General features: G+C 38.2%; 1 protein-coding gene across 1 annotated transcript in view; it reads right to left on the reverse strand.

Annotated features, from left to right (window-relative positions):
- PLCB4 (phospholipase C beta 4) overlaps positions 1-27779 on the reverse strand; it is a 318726-nt gene that overhangs the window by 3072 nt on the left and 287875 nt on the right. Inside the window, exons 33-39 of the mRNA XM_067565311.1 lie at positions 24566-24681; positions 19350-19425; positions 13367-13542; positions 8206-8307; positions 4733-4790; positions 4024-4110; positions 2049-2085 (exon numbers count right to left, since the gene is read on the reverse strand). Coding sequence (XP_067421412.1) covers positions 2049-2085; positions 4024-4110; positions 4733-4790; positions 8206-8307; positions 13367-13542; positions 19350-19425; positions 24566-24681 — 652 coding nt within the window. The remainder of the gene's footprint in view (positions 1-2048; positions 2086-4023; positions 4111-4732; positions 4791-8205; positions 8308-13366; positions 13543-19349; positions 19426-24565; positions 24682-27779) is intronic.

Raw genomic sequence — 27779 nt, forward strand, 5'->3', positions numbered from 1 at the left:
AAGGTCCAAAATAATCTGCACACTTACCCATTTTGCAAAAGTAAATGTGGGTTTGTGTAGGGGCTATAGATGTACCCCTCTTCGAAAAGTTAGCTCTGTGCATTTCACCATCACATTTTGTAAACTTGGGTAATTATAATATCAAAGGCAACTGTATTAAAAATTATATGAATTTAAATCGCACTTTACATTCCTATGACTTTAAAGTTTGAAATCAATGAAGAAATAATTTTGAAATGAAAATATGAAAACATAACTAATAAATGAATCAGTATGCAGCCTTTTCTGAAATACTAGCTTGCTGTGTTCTGTCTGTGTGTGAATTCTGCAAGTGAAAATTAAATGCCAAATAAAATGCAAAATCTTTGACACTTGTATTTGTTTTTCAGTAACTGAAGTGTCTATCTGTGAAACTAATGTGGTCCCTAATACCTGAGCACCTCACAATCTTTAGCCTCACAACATCCCAGGGAAGTACTGTTATCCCCATTTTACAGAGGGGGAACAGAGGCACTGAGACACAAAAGGCTTCTCTTTATGAACATCTAGTTCGCAGAAAGTTGAGGTGTGAATCTATCCCACACTAGCCTGCCATGGACTAATTGTCCATATGGAGCTTGCTGATGCACCTTAGGAAATTGTTTCAAAGAGGACTAGATAAAAGCACATTAGTGAACTGTTAATAGGTGTCAGCAGAGTCCACCCAGACAGTTAAAGAGCAGCACAGATTAGTTTCACACTCCATTTTACCACAAACCAATGATCATATAGACAAGCCCTAGGTGACTTGTACTTGCCCATGGTTACACAGCAAATCTGGGGCACAGCAGAGACTTGAACACAAGGCCCTCAAGTCCTAAGCGCATGGCCTTACCACTGGACCATTCTGTGTCTCATAAGCAAAGCCCTGTAATTATTTTGTAGGTTAGTGTAGCCAGAAGGGCGTAACTGCAAAGTGAATTTAGTTCAGCATAACCCTACACCATATGGCCAGGCTGCCTGTTTTTATCAACCTAAGGTCAGATTCAGCCACTGCAGTCTGAAGTGAACACGTGAATGGATAATTGTAGATGAGCTTTCTGGAAGTCAGTATTTGGAGGCAATACAGATTCACAGAGTTAATGGGAGCTATGTGTTCAATCTTGCAAGGTGCTGTATGCCCTAATCTTCAAGGGGATTTGAGGGTACTCAGCACCTCACAGGTTTGATGCTGTATGTGTGCATCAAAGGGAGAGTGCTGGTTGCCAGCCAAATTAATGCTTTGTTTAAAAACCCATCTCTAACTCAAAATAGTTACAGTGGATGAGGATAGATTAGAGCTTGAGGGTGGGGATCCCAGTAAATTATTGACTGAAGATTTAAGCAGGTCATTAAATTCAGGCAATATTGCACAACTGGATGTTTAAACCTAACACAAATGTTTTACTGCTGTTGAGAGAAGGGGTTAATATGGATTTCTTATGAGTGATGGTTATTAGGAAGCTATAACAGGAAAGCTACAGTAGTATGATTAACGGATTCCCAGTAGCTGGAAGCTGCTTTTCTTTAGCCACTAAAAAGCTATTTCTAGATATCTAATCTATTTCTAGCTATTTTTAGTGTGGCATTACTTTTATTATTGTTATGCTAATATATGTGGAAAATCCAGCTTTGTCTGTCTATCAGCATTAGCAGTTAGTCATATATATGTCAACACTAAAATGTTTCCTTAATCAGTAGATGCTTCTTACAGACACACTTACTTTAGAATTTCAAGTATGTCTTTTACTAACTACTAATAATATAACAATACAAATGATTCTCTAAAAGATTCCTGTCCTCATTACTGTAAGAATATAGCTGTGGGTCTGAGATGCTAAAACATAAAATATTGTTACTCTGTCAGACTCTTAAATATTTACTGTGCATAAATATTATTAACATTGCATTCATTATGTTAATGGTACTTCCCGGTGGTTGCATTTACAAAGAGTGCTCCAGTGATAACGATTTAATTTAGAAGGAAAGCATACTGAAATAGTAGCTTGCTTATTATAGATCAGTCCTACCTTGTGTTTGAGACACTGCATGACAGGATTTCAAAAGCTGTTTGTACAAAAATAATAATGTCAAAATTGAGTAATACAATAAGAAGCAAATAAAATGAATGAAAACTAAAATGAAATTGAGAGATGAATGCAAGAAAAGAATACATAAAACAAAAGACTAATAAATGTGAGTGCACATTTTATGAAGAAGTGTGTTTCCACCTACAGGCGTATTAGTCTGCACTGTACATCTGCTATTAAAGGTATCTCCACCAGTATGACATGGAAGAGCTATTTAAGACCTTGAAAAGATTTGATGCAGTTAACTGGAATACACATGACCAATAGCCAAGTGTCAGTGCTCTGGGCCTGATTCTCCTTTCACTCATCCTAGTGTATATCACAAGTAAATTCACCGAAGTCATGGAGTTACACCAGTGGGAAACAAGTGTGACACCAGAATCAATCTCAGAGCCTTTTATAAGAAACTCTATATGATAAATTCCATGCAAAACAATTAACAATGATGCAGCTTTCTAAGGGTGAGAAATCAAGCAATCATAAGTAAGGAATTACAGAGTTTAAATTAAAAGCTCAGCCCTAATCCTGCCCCTCTTATCTTTATATTGGGCTGGACCAAAGCCCACTGCAGTCAATGGAAAGACTCTCATTGACTTCATTAGGCTTTGGATCAGGCCTTTAATCTCTTTATATCTTCATATATTATTTTGTCAAGTAGTATAATTTACACGGCAATAGAATTGTCTGAACCAGTCAGATTGCAGCGATGCTGCACAGTTACTGAAGCACAATTATATATTTTTTTCTCATGTATTCACACTGTGCACTTTGATTGGCTGTGTGTGTCTGATGGACATACTGTCTTAAGATCACTTTGTGCTGTGGAGGAGGCAGCTAGGGTGGAAATTATAACTCCCTTGAGTGAATCTAGCATAGTGCATGTGATTGATCAGAAGAGTTCAAATTCTGGAAAATTAGTGAAAAACTCAGGAAATAAATTTAACCCTTGAAGGCGATAGCCATTAAATCCAACCTCTAGATCTCTCTCACCTCACTGGGTTTGCGCTTGCAGAGTCCACCCTGGAGTTCCCACTTCATGAGGGCCCCCACTGCAATTGAGCTTGAATGATAATTATTGCCCTGATGGCTCCTCTTTTTTTAGCAGGGGGAACCACTAAAGAAACAATTTTGCCACCAGGAATACGTTTTGAATTGAACAGGGCCAGTTTTGAAGAAAATTATTTTCAGATAAAACCCTGGAATTGTCACCAATTCTTAGAACAGGACTCAAACCAAAACCTTTTGAGGCTTTGAGATATTTTGAGCATTTTTTTCATTCCTATTTTCCCATCAGAAACAGAAGTGCCAAATATTGAGAGAAGGGGTTTTTCTTGAGGTATTTCCAGACAGGGCTGACAGTGAATGTACTGGAATTCTGGGGGACTTCCTATCTAAATTTCCAGTCTCATGAGATTTGAACAGGTTGGAGGATGAGCTCCGGATAAGCAGCCAAGTTTTGGGTGGGTATGTGAACCAAATCTGAATTCCATACTGTGAAGTCCTTCCAATCTTACATTTTCAACTCCCAAATAGCTGAGTGGATAAAAATAAAAAGCTGTTTGGAGCCAATTTCACAGAATAACTAGGAATACATCTACACACCAACCAGGAGGTGAAATTCTCAGTATGGGTACACATACACATGCTAGCTCTGCTTGACCTAGCGCCTAAAAATAGCAGGACCAGGGGCAGCTCACGTGAGTTGCCCAAGTAGAACCCTCCCCAGTCTCCTGGGTACATACTCAGGTGGATAGCCCACGCTGCTGCCACCACATGGCTAGTTTGAGCAGAGCTAGTGGACATACGTCTACCCAAGCTGGGTATCACACCTCCCAGCTGCTGTGTAGATGTACCCCATGAATGGAACTGTACTCTTTCTCTCTCAATTTAGTAACTCACTTTTAAATGAAAATACCTGCTCATTCTGCTTCTCCAAGACTTCTAGATGCTCAAGCTGAACTTTTCTCAACTGATCCATTTCCTTTGACTGCTTCATTGCCAGCTATAAGCAAGAGAAGATAATACAGGTGACTTGTAACACAAGATTTTTTTTTTTAATGGATAAGTAATTTCCAGTAATATTGTTTATTGGCTGGTGTTCTCAGTGCTGTACAAAACATTAGGAGGAGGCATGGTCCCTGCTGTGGATAGTTTATCATTTAACAGCTCTAAAATATATACAACAGCAAACTATTTTAATTCAAATAAACTAATGAGTTATACATAATTTGCACGTGTTACTTAAATATGATTTTAAACTCTGCTTAAGATTTTGACATATATGTGATAGAAAACAGTGACAAAAATCAATTTTATGGGTCAGTTCTTAACTCAGGTAAATGGAAAGGTGAATTCAGATAAAATGCTCACAGACTTCAGTCAGAATTTGGAAGTTCAGGAGTGGGTTCCATGTCAACTGCTTGGTGAGCAGAAACCTTGAACTTCAGTTTGAGAATGACCCTGAATCTCTAGTTTCTCAAGCTAGCAGAAATCATCATTGTCATTGAGATACAGAAAGTGAAGGGTACATTTGCAGAAGCTGGTGGTACACATTACCCAAGAGGCAAGGTTCCTGCCAACAAATCACATACACACTTCTGGTTTCTTATCAAAATTATACTTACCCTTTTTCTCTCTTCCAGAAACTTTTTAGTGTTGCTGCTGTTTAGTTCTCTCACTCGCCTAAAACACATAAAATGGGGTATTGTGCTTGAGGACTTTTTAATAAGTCCAAGATTCAGAACCACAAATCTGAGTCAAAGATAAGGGGAGAGAGAATTTAGGCATTTATTTTGCCACCCTTATGGACCACCTCAGACTGTGAATAGCTCCACTGAAGTCAGTGGGACTAATTGCAAAGCGAGGCCCTACTCCGGCCCTACTTCTTTACATAATATTTCATGTTTCTGGCTGTCTTGGATGCGGTGACTAAAATGGTTTGAAGAAACTGACCAAGATTGTTGTGAACTAAATTTGCTTTGATCCTCAGTCTAGCGTGTCTCCTTTAATTGAGGAGTTGGTTTTATTAATCCATGTAGCTCCTATTGCACCGTTCCTTAAAAGCTCTTCAGTTTGCAGTAGTTTGTATTTACCATATCCAAACAATGTACTTAATTATTAAAAATCACATTGATCATCATAAATAAAAAAGATATTTTAACTAGTGCTTTACAGTGCGAGTCACAGATTCCTAGGCCAGAAGGTACCATTGTGATCATCTAGTCCAGTGTTTCTCAATTGGGGTTCCGCGGAATCCTGGGGTTCCACGGGAACACTGTTAGGGTTCCACGAGCAGTTGTTCTCCGCACCGCCGAGAGCAGCTGTTCTCCGCGCTACCGAAAAAGGGAAGATGTCCCGGATTTTTCGGCGGAGGGTATCGTGTGTAAGTGTAATTTAATTTATATTTAATTGAGAAACGCTGACCTAGTTGTTTGTATATAATTTGCTTATTTTGACATTTTTTGGCCCCATATGTAAAAATACTGTTAAGAGTTTGGGGGGTTCCGCAATTATTTATTTAGTTCAAAAGGTTCCATGGCCAAATTTAATTGAGAAACACTGATCTAGTCTGACTTCCTGTATAATACAGGCTATAGAACTTGCCCAAAATAATTCCAAGAGCAGATCTTTTAGAAGAACACCCATCTTGATTTAAAAATTCTCAGTGATGGAGAATCCAGCACAACCCTTTGTGAATTGTTCCGGTGATTAATTACTCTCACTGTTAAAAATTTACACTGTATTTCCAGTCTGAATTTGCCTATTTTCAACTTCCAGCCATTATATTATACCTTTCTCTGCTAGACTGAAGAGCCCATTATTAAACATTTGTTGCCTATGTAGGTCCTTACAGACTATAATCAAGTCATATCTTAACCTTGTCTTTGTTAAGCTAAATAAATTGAGTCTATCACTATAAGGCATGTTTTCTAATCCTTTAATCATTCTCATGGCTCTTCTCTGACCCCTCTCCAATTTATCAACATCCTTCTTGAATTCTGGGCACTAGAACAGGATGCAGTATTCCAGCAGTAGTCGTACCACTGCCAAATACAAAGGTAAAATAACCTTTTGACTCCTGCTTGAGATTCTCCTGTCTACGCATCCCAGGATCTCATTTGCTCTTTTGGCCACAGTGTAACACTGGGAGCTTATGTTCAGCTGATTAGCCACCACCAGCTGCAAATATTTTTCAGAGTCATTGCTTCCCAGGATAGAGTCCCCCATCCTGTAAGAATTGCCTATATTTTTTGTTCCCATTTACATTTAGCCATATTAAAACACACATTGTTTGCTTGCACCCAGTCTGAGTCAGTGACATGTCTTCTTATTTACCAATCCCCCAATTTTTGTGTCATTTGCAAACTTTATCGGTCATGATTTTATGTTTTCTTCCAGACCATTGATAAAGATGCTAAATAGCGTAGGGCTAAGAAACAGACCTGCTCAATAATAATTCCTGTTTATACTCGCATATTGAGACCTATCATATAGCCAATTTTTAATCCAGTTAATGTGTGCCATGTACATTTTATATTGTTCTAGTTTTTTTAACCAAAATGTGCAACACCAAGTCAAAAGCCTCACAGAAGTCTAAGTATATTACGTCAACACTATTATGTTTTTTTGATGAGATTAAAGGTATCAAGTTAGTTTGACAGGATCTAGTTTCCGTATTTTATAGTTATACAGATAAAAAGAAAAATATGTAATTAATGTTTACATACAATACACATTTGTAAAGTGCCTTTGATGGCAAAAATTCTAATGAGCTGACAGAAAATGGTTGTAAGAGCTGATTATACTAATTGCAGAAGTCTGAAAAAGAGCAGTGTCTTCGGTCTACTTTTGTACATAAACACAGCTTAAGTAATTTAATGTCATTAACAGAAGGTTTCCTAAACCTGGAACATGATTATCAAGGGCTCCGGCAACTGCTGTTTCCAGTCTGTACTAGAAATCTGTATAACGCCATTGTTCATTCAGTAAGGACAAGTTCAAGTCTTAGGATCAAAATAGCCCAGTGCAAGGAAGGCAATACAAGGAGAAAATGTTTATCTAGCAAGTCCAAAGCCATGGGGAAACTTTGAAGGCTCACGGGAAATCATCATATACCTTAGATTAAAAGGGAATTTTAAAGAGCCATAAAAGTGCAGTCCAAAACCTGTGGAAATGCAAGAAGCGGTCCCTGCAATCTGTGCCTCTGGTCTCCCAAGTTTGGTGCTTGAACTTCCAAACTAGGGCTGGCTCTCCCAAATGTGCAGTGAAGACATGCTGACTGGCTTTCTAGCTTCAGCTGTGGTCTTGTCTCGTGGGGCTTGGAGCCCCGATAACAGGAAATATCGGTGAGGTTTTTAAGGCCAGACAGCACCAGATGAAGGAGGAAGCTGTGGTCCAAGTAGGGAGGATCAATATACAAATGATACTACACTGTCATCAGGAAACAACCCCAGCTTCTCCACCCTGGACACCTTTCTTTGGCACCATCCCCCAAAACTGCCCCTCCCCCTTACTAATCTCACACCTATCCCCCCCTTCTTCCCTTCTGCTGCTCCCTCTGGAATGCCTGTTCCATCTCTCATCCCTACCAGGAGTGGGCTGGGGTGAAGGCCATGTGATGCCTTTTCATTGGTTCCATTTCCCATTCCCTTAGTAGGACTATATCTGAGCCCAAGGCTACCCCAAATCCCTATCCAAGCCTCAACACTGCCTTCTCTGTGCATCTCTAACAACCCTAAAAGTAGTTGTAAGAAATGATATTGTACAACATTTTGAGGGGGAAAAAAATAGATGATTGAATAAAAACTAAAGTCCTAATTCTGGAAACACACGTGTAACTTTATCTATGTGATTAGTTTGACTGGAGTCAGTGGCACTACGCGTGGGTGTGACATTTGCTCCCGTGTTAGTGTTTCCAAGATTGGGGCCTAAACTAGTTGGTCCACACCAAAAAATTGTCCAGAAACAGCCATCTACAATATATACAACATAACGAGTAGAAACACAAGCCATTTCCTGCACATCAAAGCATACTTTAGTCAATGTGTGCACAGATCAATGCGTTTTAACTCCTTTCATAGATGGATCTGACACTCACCTCTCCCTTTCAGCCTTATTCTTTATAGATTTATCCTGGCTTATTGCTTTGCTGTTTTCCATAGAAATTTTAGCCTGGTTGGCACGCATTTCCTTGCTTTCCCTAGGGAAATATGAACAAAATCATTATCAGTTGAAATGTGATAGTTAATGGTTGTTAAAGTAGCTTAATGATATCTTTCCATATAATGGCTAAGATTGTCCCTGAAGTATTAAAGAAGTAGAAAGAACTGACTATATAAATAATGTTGTCTTCCTACTGGACTATGTTGTTTGAACAAGCACTTACAAATCTCAGGAGGGACTAAAGAAAACAATTTGAAGGAATGGTTTTAAGCATTTTATACTTTGAATTAAACAGACTATAAAAATACAGTACTGTCTCTATGGTTTTTAACATTTGACTAAGTAAGAGCTATTATCAGTAATTTAAGAAGTGTTACTTGCCTTTTCAAACTGCACAATAAATTTACAAAAACCTTGTACATTGAATATATGAGTAGAGTACAAATAATATTAACACTTGCTAGTTCTAGCATATCAGCATCTTATTTTTATGATTTCGTGTTTTAACTTCAACTAGGGTTTGACATAGTTTGATAAATTGTAGAAAAACAATTACAATACAACAGCACGGATGACAAAATCGAATTAGGGAAAAAAAAAAGTCTAAGTGGCACTTTCAAAAGTGCTAAGCTCCAGCCTAAATTTTCTGCCACTGAAGTTGATGGGAATTTTACCATTGAGCTCAATGGGAGAAAAGTTAGGTCAGCACTAAGCGATTTTGAAAATGCAACCTTGATTTTACAAGGCTCCTATTTTCTGAGTAAACAAAATAAAGATGACTTGTTTGCATTTATATTCTAATTTATCTTCAATAAAGTAATTATTATAGTGATTGATTATTTATATTGTAGTAACATCCAAAGGGTGCCACTAAAATCAGGATCCTATGGAGCTAGTGATGCCATACTGCCCACAGGAAGTTATAGTTCCTGCCTCACAGATTTTAAAATCCAATCTGTAATAATTCTAATCCAGTCAAGGATTTCTTTGCATGTGTCTAATGCTTCTAACATGAGGATCTCAAAGCACTTACAAACAAAAGGCCAATTAAGTTTTAGTCTACCCCTGGGGTAAGTTTTTTTTCTGCATTTTACAGATGGGGAAACTAATGCACATATAGGTTAGTCAACTTTCTCAAAGTCACACAGACATTCTCTTGCAGAGTTGGTGCTTTTTTCTTTCCTCAAAGTCCTATTGCAGTATTTTTTTTGTGACACCACAGACATTGCCATGTCATCTTACTGACAGCAAATATAGAGGACCAGGGCTTCAAGTGAGGAATTTGCAGCAGGAATGGTGAGTTCCTACTGCAAGAAATGTTTCACACAAATGTCTTTAGTAACAAAAGAGGGCAAGAGAATTAGGTAACATATGGTATGTGTACATTGTACACACAATTCTTTCTTCAGAGTTTTCATGAGGTATCAGTGAGTGTTTAAGTACAGTACAAATAAAAATGATTATACATTAATAGCTGGTATTTTACTTTTTTTGTAAGTACATAAAAGGAGGAGTCTGACAAGGAAAATATTGCTAAATTGCTTGGGGGTAGTGACATATTGCCAGAAAAATCATCTACATTGAAGTTTACTAACTATTTTATTTTATTGTCTGCAAAAGTCATTAACTACTAAATGTTATTTAACTTTGCACCATGCTTACTTCCACACATTTCCATTCAACTACAAGAACATTAATGAAAATGCACATTTATTTCTCCAAGGCTTTATATTGTGAAGCATTTCTTAAAGACCAATACAAAATACAGAAATCAAAGTGGTATTATAGCAACAATAAGATACAATACACTTAGATATTTTGCATTCTATCAAGAGCACTTCTTACTGCATACGATCACAATACCAAACAAGTGTTTATTTTCTGTCTTAGGTTTGAAAACATGTAACAGCACACTGTCTTAACAACAGTTATAGAATAATTCATTTTTAATGTATAGTGCTGTAGGGATTGAAAAATGTAAAGTGTAGGCATTCAAACTTATTAATAATTTTATACAGAAAACAGTTAGGGGGCATAATTCTCCCGTCTATCCATCTGGATATACTGCAAAATGTGGCTACCATTATGTAGTATAATGGAAGGGAGTAACATCCACCAGTATGTAACTATCTTTTTCTTTTCCGTGACTGTTATGCACAAGTTTAGGTAAGTGCATTGGTGACAAATTGGAAACAAATGAATAGATACTTTAATGCATCACAAAGTACACTTCCCCTTGGAATCAATAGGAATAATTTGTCTATGGGATTAAGAAGATCAGATCAGTCACTGACAGCAAAATATGCTGCCACGTCTTGGACCCAGGTTCAAATCTCAAGCTCATTCCTTGCATTAACATCCAAAGGGCCAGATCAGGATCCTCTGGTGCTAGGAGCAATATCACCCCCTAGGAAGTTACAGTTCCTATTCCAGAAAATTTACAATCCGCTCTGCAGTAATTCTCACCCACTCAAATATTTCTTTGCATGTCTCTAGTGCTTCCAACTCAAGGATCTCATACCACTTTACAAAGTGTCAATTAAATTCCATTGAAGTCAATTATATATTATCAATATTTTATTCCACTTAATGCAATTTGGTGCTTTCTGAATAACACTTCTCCACTCCTCTGCTAATCTCTGCCTGCATTAAAAATACTTTTGTTTTTCTCTCTCTGACTCATTACCAACACACATTAGTTAACCTTGGAGGGGCATTTTGGTCAGAAATGTCTGTTTGACTCCCAAATTTTCTAATTTCTTAAGTGCTCCAAACACAGTATATCTAATTCAGTAAAGTTAAATGGACAAAGCCAAAGGCAGCTCGATTTTCTGAGAGCTATCTGAGTTCTCGTGCATCATGGAGCTAGGAGACACATAGCACCCCCAATGTTCAATGGCAATCTTCAGATTGCAATCATAAGCATTTTTTGTTTCCTGCATTCTTCTTTCAATCCGGTCAGTCTAAGCATGAACTGTAATTGCTTTTTCCACCAGGAGTGGAAAATGTTCTATTCTCCACCAGATAACTGCATCATTTCAGATTACCAATCTCTCTACTACCACTCTGTACACTGTCATGATAGCCATTCAGCACCAGTCTCATTACTCCAGTTAATACAGAGCCTGAAAGAATAGTATGCTGCCAACTGCCTCTTCCATTCTCAAGATGATCCTTTCTTTTCCAAGTGGCTTGCTCAGCTGACTCTTGCCAGTTATTTATACGACACATGTTCTATAAAAGTTACAAATGATGAAGTGTAAAGCCCTTTGGGGCATTATCAACAACAATTCAGTATTTCACATTCAAAAGCATTCTGGTTTATGGACATACACAGATGTAATAGTGTTTAACATCTGTCTAAGGCAGGAAAATCCCCAATCTTTATACAAACAGGTTGGATAAAAATCCCTTGATAAGTGGTGAACACAGAGACAGCAACAAATAAAACCAAAAAGATTTGGAAGGTGTTTCCTACCTGAGATGGCAAAAAACATTATTTAATGTTTACCAAATGCACAGAAATTAATGTGTTGTGCTCAGCACTTCTGAAAAATCAGACCAGCACTTAGAACAATATGGTACAAACACAAATGATTTTATGGAAGAAATTCAGTATTAAAAATCTATTTCCAAAGACGATACAGAACCTTTAAAATAGTATGGAAATGTGAAAATTCTAAATCTAAAGCTACAAACTGTGAAGAAAGGATAAAGAAAGTAAATTTCCATATAGCTTAAGTGACATATGTTTTCCTGGGAGAGATCATATCTACCCACACTGATAGATTTAGTCCAACATACATAAGAGAACAAGGGAACTAGGTATAGAAATGAAAATAAAAACATCATTTCAAAAGAGATTAGAAGAAATATTCCTCCAAGAAAGAAACTATAATTTAGCAGAATAGATTATAAAGAGTATACTGGATTATAAAATGGAACAGAAAGCAAGATTGTGGATAACAAAATGTCTGTGGTTCCTTTGTGGGTTTTTGCAATGACATAATTTAGAATACCCCAAAGGCTGTTCTAACTTGTATTAGGGATTGAATCTTCCCCTGCTTGGTCCCAGAACTAGGATCTGTAAAATAAGGTCTTTATAATGTATTTCACAATTTTTAAAAAAGTATATAATTATAAAATAAACAAATATATTTCCAGACAGTTTGAATAAATGGAGATTTAATTCGGAGATTAACAAAGATGAGCAAGGTACAACCTTTTACTATGCAATCTCCTCTTTTGGATGGAAAGCATGCAGGTCTCAGCATGGATTCTGTCTTATGGTAAGGTAAAACATTTCATTCAGGAATTTTGTTAAAATAGAAAATAATCTCATTTAGCTTCTTTAGATTTGGCATCATTTATGATTTTTGGGCTTCAAACTAATGCTGAGGAAGGTTTTTTTAAAAACAGTATATATTAAGTAAATTCATATGGGTGTGGACTTCCTCTCATCATAGATTGTGGAATGAGATAATTCCTCTGCTCTCTATTTTTTTGTATGTATAACACTGGGGATTATGATGCTTACATTTCCTCAGTAAAGTGCTTTGAGATCTACTGATGAAAACTGCTATTTTAGAGATAGATATTATATGCATTCATTTCATTTCAAGTAGACAGTGCAGTTAAATATAAAAGCAATGACACTGCTGCAATATGGCATTTTCTAATTCTGGAGATTGCAATATGATACTTTATTAAAATAATGTGTAATTCTGAAGTAGTTACACTGAAAAAAATATAATCGTAATGTTTTCATGGTCTCATCCCTCATGGGCTTCAGAATACCAGTGCTACAAGGGAATGCTATATTTAAGTCTCATCCTGAGACAGGTGGAGCACCCACAGCTCTTATCAACTTCAAAGGTAGTTGCAAATGCTCAACACCTCCCTGGTTCAGACCCTTTGAATTCAAGTTGGTTAGAATCAATGGAGCTAGAACAATTTATACCAGGTGAGGATCTGCCCCATTATCCCTTAATTCTTCATTTGATAATTTGTTTTACTGCTACGAGGTTATATCCTGATGATCCCATCACCAGGGCACAGGTTCTCAGGATGCTGAACAATGACACTGCCCTGCTCACCTGTCATGAGAAAACTTTAACTGTTGGGTTTGTTGCTCATGAGCATTAATCAGCAGTTTTTTCAGTAGCTCACACTGCTGGCTCAGATGTAAATCACGGATTTCTTGTTCTTCGGCACTGTGGGTGTTGATCATCTCTGACCACTCTTTAGTGTGCTGTGCTACAATTTCTTTTACCTGTAGAGAAAGAACAGTGACTATTTTGTCAGTACTTCTCACAGCTATAATAGAAGGCCAATCATGAATGCAGTGGAGATCATTTCAAGATAATTACAAAAACCACAACTAAATTGCAAACACTAAATGACATAAACCAAACTGCTCCACACTGACACAAAGCCACACAGGAAACTACAGTGTATGGTAAACATCAGATATTAAACACAAAGTAAAATGCACCCTCACTACTAAGGCTCTCTGTTATGCAGCTGCCCTTTGTAAAATGACTGCATTAATGCTCTCCATTGTACTAAGATTATTTTTAAATCTCCTCTAATGTATGCTTAATTATAAAACTGCTAAACATTCCTGGCTGCCACAAAAAATATAAAATCAAAGAAATTAGAGAAAAATCTAGAGGGATGAATTTCTCTAAGGGCTTAAACACAGGCTCTGATTTTGTGGAGACAATCTTATACACCCAGTCAGGTTATAGAGAAATCCTATATTTAACACAGTCTGAATCTGCAGATAGGCTATGTAGCTGTGTCTGATGCTCATTAAGTCAGCGGGGAATCTGACAAGTATTCTTTTCTTGCTCAGCTCTCAAACCTCACAAGAATAATAAGATTAAAGTTTTGGAAAGTTCCCAAGAGACAATACGAAGAAGTCTAAACCATCAGAGTTGTTATTATAATAGTATATTGTACTCTATGATTTAAAAAAGTAATTAATACAAAGATACACTTTATTATCCCCTCAGAATTTTCTATGCTATTTTGACAATATGGAAAAGTAGGGTATACTTTTCCATAAATGCACACAAAGAGAGAGACTCAGGAAAAAATCATCTATTTTCAGAAAGGCATTTTTTTTTTAAAGTGCTACTATGGAAACTAATAGCCTTTTGATGTTCTTATATGGAAGCTAATTCTAATTCTGCAAATCAAAATTGCCATCAGAGCTTCCAAGTGAGACTGTGATGCCAATCACCCCAGGAGCATGTACCCCCCGGATGTACTTCTTCTAAAATGTATTTGAGGTAGGTGACCCACAGTAAGATGCGTACAGGCTCTTTCAGTGAAACGGAGCGTGAGAGAGACATCCTAGCGAGCAGAGCACCACTAAAGGCAGCCAGTGCCCGGACATTCTGCCAAGGGGACAAGCTAACAGGGAATATGTTCTGTGTTAAAAACCGGATTCCTAGTTGGTAATGAACAGCTTGCTACCATTTCCAAGCTAGGCTGGTATCTAATCTACCTAAAAGCTAGTCTCACGGTTAATTATAATTAAATATATGTCCCATACCAAAATGCATATGGTTTGGTGCAGAAAGAGCAGACAGAGAGCTGCATGGAGTTTGGCATTCTCCAGCTGGCAGGAAAACAGAAGCCTTTGGAGGCAGGTGACTAATACAGTAAGGGTCACCGTTCAACAAGGTACTTACGCATGAGCAGAACTTTAAGCACAGGAGTAGCCCCACTTCAATGGGACTATTCATGGTTAATGTTGTCGTAGTGCGTAGTACTAAGTTGGGACCTAGATGCAGAGGAGTGAACTTTATACTGAAGGCTGGGAAACAGCCCATGGAAAGAAAGCCTTTAATGACAGGCTCCCACAGTAATATTGACCTCAGAACCAGAACATACTGGGAATTAGGGAACCGAACATATCCATGGAAATAACTAGAAAACGTTCATGCTTTTTGGATGGGCTTTTCGAAAGGGCTTAGTATTGGCCTAACACTTCTCTAATGGCAACCAACAGGAGTTTTATTGTTGACTTCAATGGGAGCAGAGTTAGGCCAATGCTGACATCTTTGGAAAATCGTGCTCTTCATGTTTTTACACCAATGTACAGGATGGGACAAGCCGTACCCAAGGCTCATTGTAGAAGACAACACAACAATGCCTGAGATAGCTAGGGGCTCAATGACTGAGGAAAAATTACATGAGTGAGTGAAACCATGCCAGAAGCAGGTCCATATGATCAAAGACATCTATGGTCATAATCTTGGAAAGCTTTTTTCCCCCCCCCCCCCCCCCCAAAAAAAAAAAAAAAAAAAAAAAAAGAAGATCAGCACTATGAGAAGACACACGTACTAGGGGAGAGGGTATAATGAGGCTTCCTGACCCCCCACCACCTTGCACTCCTTCACAGGTGCCACCCACATTATTCCATGCAGACAGCTGCAGTTGTAATAGCCTTCCCAATGGGGGGAGAGCTAACGGCATGCTGCACCCTTTAAAAAGTTGGTACAAATGTGGCAGGCTTGGCCAGAATTTCAGCTTCATGTCTTGCTGCAGTGTGACTCCCCCACATGCTATCCAGTACAGGGCTTGGACTTGAAGGCACAAGCTGCATTTAAAGGGGCCTGATTCTCATTTACACTAAAAACCACATTACATTGCTTTACCAGCACCAACAGGCATTAGAGAGGATGTAAATATAATTTACTTCCATCTTAAGGTTCCTTTACACTGTCAGAGAGAGATAAAATAAATCAGGGCCAAGGTGTCCTGCTTAGAAATATCTTGAATGACTAATGCAAGCACTGGAAATCCTGGTGAAATCAAGTACTGTGTTGCACCAGTGACAAAGAGCCTCTAGAGAACCAAATAAGTACAGAAAAGCAAATATTTCTAGGCTTTCTGGAAAGGAAGGAAAGAAACGATCAGATAATTGTTTCTGAATCGTGGCTACATATATTACAGAAGAACACAAAGGAAGAAATCGTGTACACTGAACAGACTCTCTAATACCAATGAAGAAACCAGTAACAAAGCTTAGACAGCTAAGCAAGATCATTATTCAAGCGCTTGATCCAAAGAGACAAGGATAAAAATCTTAAAACTCAGCCCACGCTCATGGAGAGATGTGCTACAGAGGATGCAAAACAATAATTTCCGAGACCTCAAAATGAGCATGCAGCATAAATTTTAAGATAGGTACTGCTCCTGGTAAAACAAGTCTCTCTGAAACCATTTCTTTAACTGAATATCCTGCAAAGCTCAGAGGTTGATTTCAGGTAAAGCAAAATATATCCTGGGATGAAGAGAAATCTGTCAGACAAAAGTGAATGTGACAAGTTTTGAAATCCTACCCTTTCATCTGCTTCTATGTAGTTCTAGAAAGACTAAAATCTTGATATAGAACTTTCAGTAACATTGCATATGCAAGATGTTTGCTTAGGCACTAAAATCTTGAATGAATAAACCTTGAAATATTTTTTCTTCTTTTCCTTGCCTTCGCTTCTTTCTGTATACTAGGAACCTAGCTTTCCAACACAGGAATGTATCTTGCATCTACAAAGGTAATTGTGTGTAAAGTATGCATTTGTGAATTCAAAACAAAAATGAGTATTTCATGTCAAAAGTGGACTGGATTTGTATCCATGACATAGAGGAGCAAGTCTCTGTAGCCCATTACCACTGCCTGTGCTCCTGGGCATAAATGCATAGTATTTAATTTCATTTATATATGTTGTGACATGTGGATGATGAACATGTGATATGTGCTGGATAAATGAGTTGTAATTTTGTACTAACCCTCTGAGCTCACTTGATCTTAAAAATCAATGGGCCAAATTGTGAGCGGTTTCTGAACACCTGCTGAGTATCTACACCTCCCTCTGAATTCAATGGGAACTGTATGAACTCAGCATCTCTCAACATGATTTCTATTTGCCTAGCTGTACCCTGTTGGGGATAGAAGGAATCTACATTTCCATTTGATCTAGAGGAAACCACCCAGGTAGGAGACTAGCAAAGGCCAACATCAAAGGTATTCTGAGGGACCTGTAAAGCCATAAAGGCTGGAAGTTTCAAAGGCGCTCAAGCTCCCTCAGGGTCCTTTGAAAATCCCAATCTAAACCTAGACATGGAGAAGAAAGAAAGTCACCCTTTTGTGTGGGGAAGGATTACACATTTGACAGCATCTGTTTGGAAGTGGGCATGTTAAAAGGACATAACCTAATATCTAAAAATGTTTGTGGAAAGGGAAAAAAAATCATCAGCCAGACTCATTGGAAGTAGGTTAGTGAACAGTTGAATGTCCATGTATGTTAGAACCAGTTTGGGCAGCTGAGGGCACAACAAAGACTTTTCTGCTTCAAGATCTCTGACTCTTTGCTTTGTATCTAAACTCACTGCCTAGCTAGCAATGCTCTCTCTAGAGTTCAGGTAGTTACACTGATTTTTATAACTAGCTTTTATTTTGTGCTTTTCTTTCTTTTTATCAATCTCTCAATAGTCTGCTTTTATTTAAGACAGTGGCTTTGACATTTCCTATTGTGGCTACTTTGTTAAGATTGTTATTTTCTGATAGATACTCTCCTTTCCCAAGCCCAACCTCACATCTTGCCTGCAGCAGCTACAAACTGTGGCCCCGATTTTCAGCTGTGGAACTCAGGAGGTGTAGCCAGAAAGGAGGAGGAGGGGCAGAGTTTAAGCTATCTTTGCATCTCCCAGACATTGGGCTCTGCTGGATACAACTTAGAGCAACCCTAAGTGGTTTCCTACAGCTGCCTATGGGCCACTCTACTGGCCTTACAGAGCTAGAGCACAGTACACTCATACTTCTTCTGGCTGAGAATTTCCCCATCGTGCTCTATCACCCAGGCAAATAAAGTGATGGGGAGCACATAGCACTGCTCCATCAGCCCCATGCTTCCAGGAAAGACCCTTGATACACAAGGTATTACTCTTTTTCACCAACGGAGAGATATAAATAGGCTGCAGAAGGGAAGAAAATTACTATTTGTGTCCTGGTTACATTAAGTCTGATATTAATGACAAGATAAAAATGAGTTTTAGTCTGCTTAATACAGCGGCTTGGTTACCTCTCCCATGTGGTATCTGTGACTGTTTGATTTTTCTCCCTGAGAGTAAGACTTTACATTTATTAGTTAAAAATCCTCTGTTTCCAATCTTCTCTATTCTAATATCTCTGTGTCATTTTGCAGACGGTTCTATCCTACTGTGTATTTGCTATTCCTCTAACGTTGACATCAACCACAAGCCTGACAGCAGTTCAAATGGCACCAGAGAAATCTTTGACAAAGAAGAACAGGAAGGAATTGAGCCAGGTGCTAACCGAGGATTAGTTCAAAACAGTAATTGCTCAGGAAGTCTCTGGAAATACTAGATAAATTCTGGACTGCACTGCAACTAGCATGAAGACTGACTATGTTTTACCTCTGCAAAGGAGCAGCTCCATGCTACTCTTGAAAGTGGTCCATGGACCATAGCTTGAGAACAACTGATTTAAAACAACTGGACTTGGATCTTGAGTGCTGTTATTTAGGGACAGGAACCTTGGAGAAAGCAACTGACTCACCCCAGGAGGAGTAAGAAGTAACAAAGTAACAGGTCAGATGCAAATAGCCTGAGCCCAAGAGAAGGACAATAAGGGCACATGGAGTCAAATGTCTGGCAGGATGTTGGGTAAGGTGACACTGATGTAAAACTAACAAGTAGCTAATTCCATTTACATACATATTTTTGGTGGCAGAATTCACCTCCAAATTTCATATAGCACATTTTCCCCTGTTGTCTGTGAAACAGCTACAAAATGACAAAACATTTTTGTTTCATAATTCTAGGAATATGGCACTGTCTTAAAAATTGTTAAAGATCAGAAAATGAATTTTTCTCTTTTTAAATTAAAAAACAAAAAGCTTTTAGACACTAACTTACTCCCATTCTTTTCTGCATGTCATTATTGCTGAAAATCATTCAAATGCTTTCACAAAAATAAACTACCATTTGGGTTTCAAAAGAGCTCCCTCAAATGTTGCATGTGTTAACACTGGCATGTTTTCTTACCTTAGATTTGTGATCTGATGTTAATGCCTGAATTTTAATTTCAGTTTCTTTCTTCATTTCAAGACAATTACTTCCTCTAAAAAAGCAAAATTGCAAATGTGTGCCACAAGTTAAATATCTTCCCATCGAGTCAGCTCATACTAATGAAAAGGTTAGTCAATGATAAAGCACTGTAGTGTATTGGAATGAAATTATTCCTTCTAGCAATTTATTCATACCTTACAAATTATTATTAACTTAATGATCATTCACTTCACACACTTCACCTGTTATTTCTAGAGGGGACCCACAATTATTCAATTGCTAAGGGTATGTTGGCATGTCCATTTATTATGCTGGTTTCTTTTTTCAGGGATTTAAAAATGTCTAGCTAATAAAATTAACTTCAGCCTGAAAACCTGCAAACAGATTCACTGCCTCGGTATGCTTTATTTATTTTTGTTAAAGCCAATTTTACAACCTTTTAGTTTGAGGCATGAAAAAAGTATCTTGATGGTTAGTTTCCATTGTGATTTGTGCATCTTTAACAGAAAATGACTTATTGTCAGGTACAGCTACCTACAGTGAGTCCCCCACTGCAGCACAGCTGAACTGACTGCAAGGATTGGTCTTGATACCCATGTGCCATGAAGGAGCATCTGCACAGCCCAAACAGGCCAACGTGGAGTGGATGGCACAGATCTCATCCCATTACATTCAGGTTTCTGGATCTGAACTTTGCATGGATCCAACAGCACCAAATCATAGAATCATAGTATATTAGGGTTGGAAGGGACCTCAGAAGGTCACCTAGTCCAACCCCCAAATCCTCAAACAGACCCTCATCCTGCAACAGAATGCACATAGCAGTACCTTGGCACCCCGATCCCAGATAAAGTTAATGGGGGTCTGTGCAGGTAGAAGGGTCCTCCAGTACTGCAGGACTACAATCATAAGGAACTTGTAGAGGTGTCACAGGCTGAAAGAGGGGCTCTGTTGCTGCCCAATAACTTGCTGGGGGTGGGAGTTAAGGAGAGTGATGGAATTCCATCCTCTTGCAACACATTTCCCTTCACAAACCTCAGTTACTTGAACTTTGTGCTGGGAGCGGTGGCGGCATACAATGTAGGATCTAAGGTTCCATTACAGCAACAAGAAAGGTTTCAATTAAAGTCTTACAAGAGTCAGTAAATTCTCAAAGTTGACAAGCCATCCTTCTAACTCTGACCTGCCATGCCCCTTTTTGCAGTGAAAGGTTCTTGGAACAGCATGCAAATTCACACACCAAACTTCCTGGCCTTTTTGTTTTGGTTTTAGAACAAATCTTTATTTTTAATGGACTATATTTTTATTTCACTTTTTCTGCAGCCTCTTTTAAAAAAAATTCTCATCAGATCCTTGGTGTAAATCACCATGACTCCACTGAGTTGAGTGGAGCTACACTGATTTGTACCAGCTGAAGATTTGCCCCAATTAGATTGTTTATTACTTGGCTGAAGTAAAATTAAATTAATCACAGTCCTAGAAATGGAGATTTATAAAATTATACCAGTTTGAAAGCCTATTTTAATATCAAAGTGCTGCTAATTTATGGAAATTAGCCGAAAGCTTTATCCTCAAATGTTATTAGAAAAGTCTGTGTTGAAAATACATGGAGTGTGATGTGTCTTGTGTTTCCTATGGGTTACCCTGAGGATTAATCACTGGTTTGCTTGTCACAGCAAGGAAGGTTTTGCAGAGATTTCTGCCATAGGTTTGATACTTTGGAAAATGCTGTAGAACTATAGGGCCAGTTATATCAGCCTAAATCTGAAATAGCTGCATCGACTGTAGTGAAGTTACTTTTGTTTTACACTGGTGTAAATGAGTTCAGGATCTGGCCACAACATAGCCAAAAACTTCTTATGCTTTATGAAAATGACCTCCACTTAGGAGACTCAAACGTATTTATTCAAAGACGTATTGCTCAATAAAATTTCCCAAATCCCAATAGTCAGTACCAATTGTTTATTCTTTTTTTTAAAAAGTAACATTTAATCTGGGGGGACGGAATGCTAAGATTCAGATCATGTTCAGCCATTCACCAACTTATGCACTTTCAAAATGTATGTATGCTTTAGGCTATATAGCTATAGAAATTCCCTAGCAACAATCCTACCCCATCCCACAACTTGATGCATACAAGCACACATACACGCACGCACATGTCCTGTATTTCAGACCCAGGACATCCCTGGTGATCCAGGACTAACCTTGAGTCCCCCTCAACCACATTTCAGAGTTGGAACATGGGCACACAAACTCCCTTGAGTCTCTGAGATTTATGAGCACGTATGGCATTTGTAGTGCACATCTGAACTACTTGCTCAAGCGCACAGGGAACTAAACCCTTTCCATCTGTTAGTGAAGGACTCTGTAATTAATTTTTTTTCCTGAAAATTATGCGGCTGACAAATATCTTGCCATGTGGGAGATACATGAGAAAAAACTACATGTAAGCATCACAAAACAAGAATGGAAACCATATTATATATCTATCAGGAAGGCATTTTTGCCTTTTTGATCAAGTATACACCAAATTCAAATCCAATTTCTTTCATTTCTTAAAAAAATTATTTTAAATCAACGTATTGCTTGTGAAAGCCAGAATGACAGCAGTGGAAACCAAATACATTATTAGCCAATGAACTAGGGCCCATATTCAGCACAGCACCTAACTAAATGCATGCCTAAAAAGCTAAAGCATGTGCTTAAATTGGATTGGCTGTTCTTAAATTTAAGAATGTGCTTAAATGTACTGTAGAATAGAGATGGACTGAAGCATGCACTTCAGCTCCTTGTTGAATCTGGGCTCAGAGCAGCACAAATGACGACAGTGTAAGCTTCCACCTGCACTACCCTTTCTGTACACCTGGATCCAGATGTGAAGGATCCATTTTTAGGAGTAATAGGGTAAACCAAAAATCTGTGCCCATACAGCACATTGGTCTGTCTGTTAAACCGTCAAGAATGCACACAGCTATAATAGTGTATATGGTAAGGACATCTATCCATTAGGGATTAGAGAATAATTCTTTTCACTTGCATCACTGAATAGCCATCAGATGATGATGGGTTTGGGGTTTTTATGATCTAGGATGGAGTCAAGATGGTGACAAGTAAATGGCGCTGTGTCCCATCATGACTGCTGCATCCCAAAGCCAGCTGCTCCTACATTTTAAAAATAAAAATAAACCAAAGTTTAATCTTTTAGTTTTCCAAAGTATGGACCAAAACTATCAGAAATCTTCAGGAGGCCCTGAGACCAGAGAAGTGTTATAAATGCTAGTGGAATCTTGCTGTAATCTAATTTAGATACAGGCAGCAACTGGGAATAAGGTTATAAATTATCTTTCTCAGGTCATTGGAAGAGGTATTACATAGATGTTTTTATTGATTGTTAATGGAGTCATGGACAGTTATTACCACCTTTAACTCTGATATCTGCCTGTGTTTATTTGCTGTTTTGCCTAACGGTAGAAGAGGAGGAAGACTGATCTCTTCTTAGACCTGTTAATGCTGATTCATAAATCTTCTGGCTCAAGATTCTCAAAATGCAGAACAATGGGAAGCCTCTCTCCCTGGAAGGCAGATACAGTAAAATTTCCATAGTTTGTCACCAATGGTCCAAGGAGTGAATACCTCCCCCCCATCTTAATTATAATCCCAGTTCACAGCTGCCATCGCTTTAGCCATGTGCTGCAGTTTAGTCAAATGAAATGAGCTTTTCCTGTTTCACCAGCTCCTCTGGTAGTCAGAGTGTAGCTAATACTTCAGTGATCTGTTTGCAATATTAGAATTGTTTCTGAATGTGCTGCTCAGCCTAAGAAATATTTGGGTCCTGATGATGGCTGTCTTTCCTTAGAGTAAAAACAGCTCAAGGTACACTTTGGAAGAGTTAATGTAGCCTTTTCATAACTTATTGTGGAGAATTCTTGTTACCTCATTTGCTTCAGGGACTGCTACTTCTATTCTAATATGAGTTTAGTTTAATATAATTTTCAGCACACATACATATTTTACAAATATTGTTCATCCAAATAATACATAAAACATAGTAAAGTATTTATGAAAGAAACCATCACCAAAAAGGCCCCTGAATTCCATACATCAAATAATTCTACCAGAGACTGGACCAAGAGCTCAAGTATGTATATATATACACATATATACATATATACACACACACTCTCTAGCAATAACCCAGTATTAATAGTTTAATATTATTTTATTAGGTTAGTTGGGAGGCCGAGAGTGAAATCATTCCAGGACCCAGGAAATGTTGTTACTAGATCAGACAATACAATTAACAGTTAATGCTAACTGCTAACATAATTCTTTATTCTACTAAGAAAACTCATTCCTGAATCTCCAGGGTCATAGGTTAACTCTGTAAGACTAATAGTGCGATATTGTTATTTCATCGCAAAGGGACTGGGGAGTTAGAGGTCAGCCACTGGGGAAAGTAGAGGAGAAGCTGCTTTAAGATAAAGAGTTAGCAACCAGAGAACAGCAGGAACCTGGAAATAGAAACCTCTAGGTTCTGCAAGAGACAAATTTTATGAATTGTGATGGAAGATATTCCAGTAAACTCAGGAGCAATTAAGAAGCAGCATGTAGATGATGGGTCAGATCCTAAGATAGCCACTAAGTTGAGGTAGCTTCACTGCTATCATAGAAGCCAATTTATGCCAGCTTAGAATCTATTTACAATTCCTGTGTTGAGAGGAAACCTTTTTTAGGTGATGGTAAAGCAGAACTATTATTTGATTTGAGCTTCCTTCTACAAAATTCAAGATTAATAAACCAATTTTTTTCTCCACGATCAAATTGTGTTTGAAGTCTGATGGTGTAATTTATGGAAGTTCTGAGCCTGCTCTCATTGAAACTAACAGTAAAATGCCCATTGATCTCAATGGGAGCAGGGGCAGACCCACGGGGCAGAGACTGAACATCTGTTGTGATTAATTTGTTTCAATGTCACATGCTGAGAAAGTAGAGGATTCCAGTAAGGCAAAGTACAACACTTAGGGCCCAATCCCTAAATCCTCGTACAAATTAAACTTGTATTGACTGAGAAGGGCAGGGTCAGGCTGCTGCACGTTAAATATAAAATTACTTTTCTAGGAATATTTTGTTCCAGACAATAAAAGCATAAAATTTGTTTTGATTCTTATAAAACATTTTTAAAATCTTACCCCTTCTTCTTGATTGCCTTCTCTAACATTTTCTCATAAGATAACTTTTCTTTATCATATTGCGCCACTATTTTGTCAACTTGTGTGCAGTGCAACTTCTGCATAGCGCTGTGCTCCTGGAAAACAGTAGGACCTTACAATTAGGTTGCTGGACTTTTTAACGTTTTGTTTTCTACAGTGGAAAATTCAGTGTATGAACAAATATGTCTGGCACTGTACTTAATCCTTTTTAGCTGCCTGGTACCAAGGGATCCAAATCTCCCCCTACAAATGCAAAGCCTTTCTCCTCATGCTCCTCTCCTTGCATGCTGTAAGGAAAATCTGTTGTTGCACTGGGCTAGTATCCTGAAAATATGGTATATAGATACCATAAACCCCAGGAATTTATGGAAAAAATGCCAACTGTAATACCTACATATCTTTTTGGAATAAATGATAATTTAAATGCAATGCAGTAATAAGATTTATGAACTCAGACCAGGTATCATCTAAAGATTCCGGAACCCAGAGAATCACAAAAAATAGCAGGCATTCCCCTAACTATCCCAGACTGAACATAGTGCCAGATCTTCAGCTGGTGTAAACTGAATAGCTCCACTAAAATTAGTAAAAATTTACACAGGCTGAGGCTCTGGCCCATAAAGCCTAAAGACACTGGGAATTTTGTCCTAGCAAAGGTTCATCACATTGAATCTGGTTTCTTATTCCAAGTGACTTTAAGCTATGCAATAAGATTTTCCAGTGTATATTCATTGAGCTGCAATGGACTATTTGTGTGTTTCTTTTCCGCCTTCCCCAGGCACATGCTATTCAGAAAGGGCCTGATTGTCATCTTTATTGCACCAGTGTAATTCCACTGATTTCAATGGAGTTACACCTGATTTACACTATTGTGATGGGGGATCCAGTTCTTCAGACAATGGGAAAACAATTTTCCCCATGGTAATAAAAGGTTAATTATGTACACGTTACATACACAGGTCCATCTCTACTAAAACTCTCTTTCGGAAGTAATACTCCTCGCTTGATGCTTGTGTGTCCTTGCTATGCACTGGACTGAAACTCATAAACCACTGTAATCATTCTTCATTACGAAAAATGTTCATTACTCTTCAAATATTTGGCTGCTAGAGATGGCATTTGAGTATTGCACATACACTACACTAGGGAATGTTTCTGTTTTAATTATTTGATTAACATACTATAGTTCTAGATTTTTATCTAGTCTTGACAGAACTGTCTTGTATTAATTGTTATGATATGGTTTACTGTGGGAAATGTAAACAGATCACATTTGATATTAAAAAGTTACCAGGATATTTTTTTTGGTCTGTTTTCACTTAGTTTCACTACACAGTCTGAATTTACACTACTGCTCTATACCACAGGTTTCATTGCTACTATTTCACATACATCATAGCAACCGACTTATCCACATAGTTCCTTTTAAAAATATTATTGAAAGAATTTCACATCCATTTTAACAAATGCAGCAATGCTTTGAAAAGCTAGCACTAGAATTCCTGAAAGCCTGAATTCCAGCATCTGCTATCCATCCCTCTAGGCAATAACATAGATGGCTCCTGCATTTTCTGTTCAGAATGAGGTACTGAGCTCTCTGTCCTGCAGAGGTCAAAGTAAAAAAATGGACGCCATCAGCATGAGAAAGATGACAACTTCGGCAGGGGATATAGATGCTGATTAGCAGTCTAAGAGAAATGACAGACAGTGAAAAGGCTGAAGCATGTCTGACATCACTACACAGTCACAGGTGAATTGTCTGATATATTTAATTACTGAAGCCACGTACTCTTCCCCAGATAAACGAAATGGTACAATTCTTGATCTAAAAGACTAAGCATAATTATTTGAAATTATATGCCATCTGTACACTTGTCTGGCACTTCTGCATACACTAGGGAAAGGAGACCATATTCAGAGCTGGAATCCTGCTTTACTTAGGGACCGTACAAAACTTCCCTATCACAACCTAATTTTAATCTTTTCTGAATACTCATCTTTATCTAAGATATTATATTCCCTGAAATGCTATATTCAAGAGAAAGCTATTTCAAGTCGATAACCAACTGGGCTGTGTTTTCTTTGTGGACACACACTCCTCACAAATTGTTTCATAGAACAACCATTTATTTTGAATGCACACAAATACATCCAGCTAAAAAGGAAGAATGTACAAAACTTTGTGTAGTGGGAAACTGTACTGTCTGCCTGCATCATCCAAGTATTTGGGTGATGCTAAGTTAGCAGACCAAAGATAGGAAAAGATCACTGGAGAGAAGTAGGAGGATGTTGGAGAGGCGTGATGACAGGCTGATTGATGGGGGATAACTCCAGGTGCTTTGCTCTTCATGTTGGCACTGGTTGTTTCTAACAGCAGCAGTGCAGCTCTCAATTGTTCATTAGAGCATTTAAAACCCTTTGAGCAAGTTCCATTTTTCTTCATTCTCTCCTGGGATGTATTTATGCTCATTGTCTCCTCCTGCACTTCATGCACCTTTTCATCCTCCTCCATCTGCCACCTCTGGCTATCTTCTTAGCTTTCCTCAGCTTCTCCTGCAAGCTGAGAATTAACTCATCATTTTGCCTCTTATTGCCTTCTTCCTTCAAAAGGTTATTGATGAACGCTCAAGCTTTGCCTCTGACTCTCTTGACAAAGCACTGATGACAAAGTAGCTGTAAGCAAAAAACTTAGTCCACATGCACAAGATCCTCCTTGTGATCTGGGGATGTTTGTCGGGAAGGAGAAAGCAGAAAAAACAAAGATGTAGGTAGAAAAATGTTGCAATGTATCTGTCCAACTGTACTATTGTGGGACATAACTTGCTGGCATCCATTGTTTCAAATGTCCTTGAATTTTCTGAATCACTGTATGAAATGAATTTCCATTTCATGCATCTGACGAAGTGGGTTGCAGCCCACGAAAGCTAATGCCTGCAGAAATGTGTTAGCCTTTCAGGTGCTACAGGACTCTTGTTGTTTTTGCAGTATACAGACTAACACGGCTACCCCTCTGTATGAAATGACTGCACTTTCAATGAAGTGACAATATTTCACCCAAGTCCCATTACTCTCTTTAGCTGCTGGGCCCACTACAAGATGATCCTCATGGTTAGTACACTTTTTAATGCCCAATTCTCTTTTCAGCTTTGATTTCTAGCGCTTAGCACAATAGCACGCGTTGTATTTATTAAGG

This window comes from Emydura macquarii, unplaced genomic scaffold, assembly GCF_026122565.2.
Source record: "Emydura macquarii macquarii isolate MOO-44397 ecotype Brisbane River unplaced genomic scaffold, CSIRO-AGI_Emac_v2 contig_2676, whole genome shotgun sequence".
Classification (NCBI taxonomy): domain Eukaryota; kingdom Metazoa; phylum Chordata; order Testudines; family Chelidae; genus Emydura; species Emydura macquarii.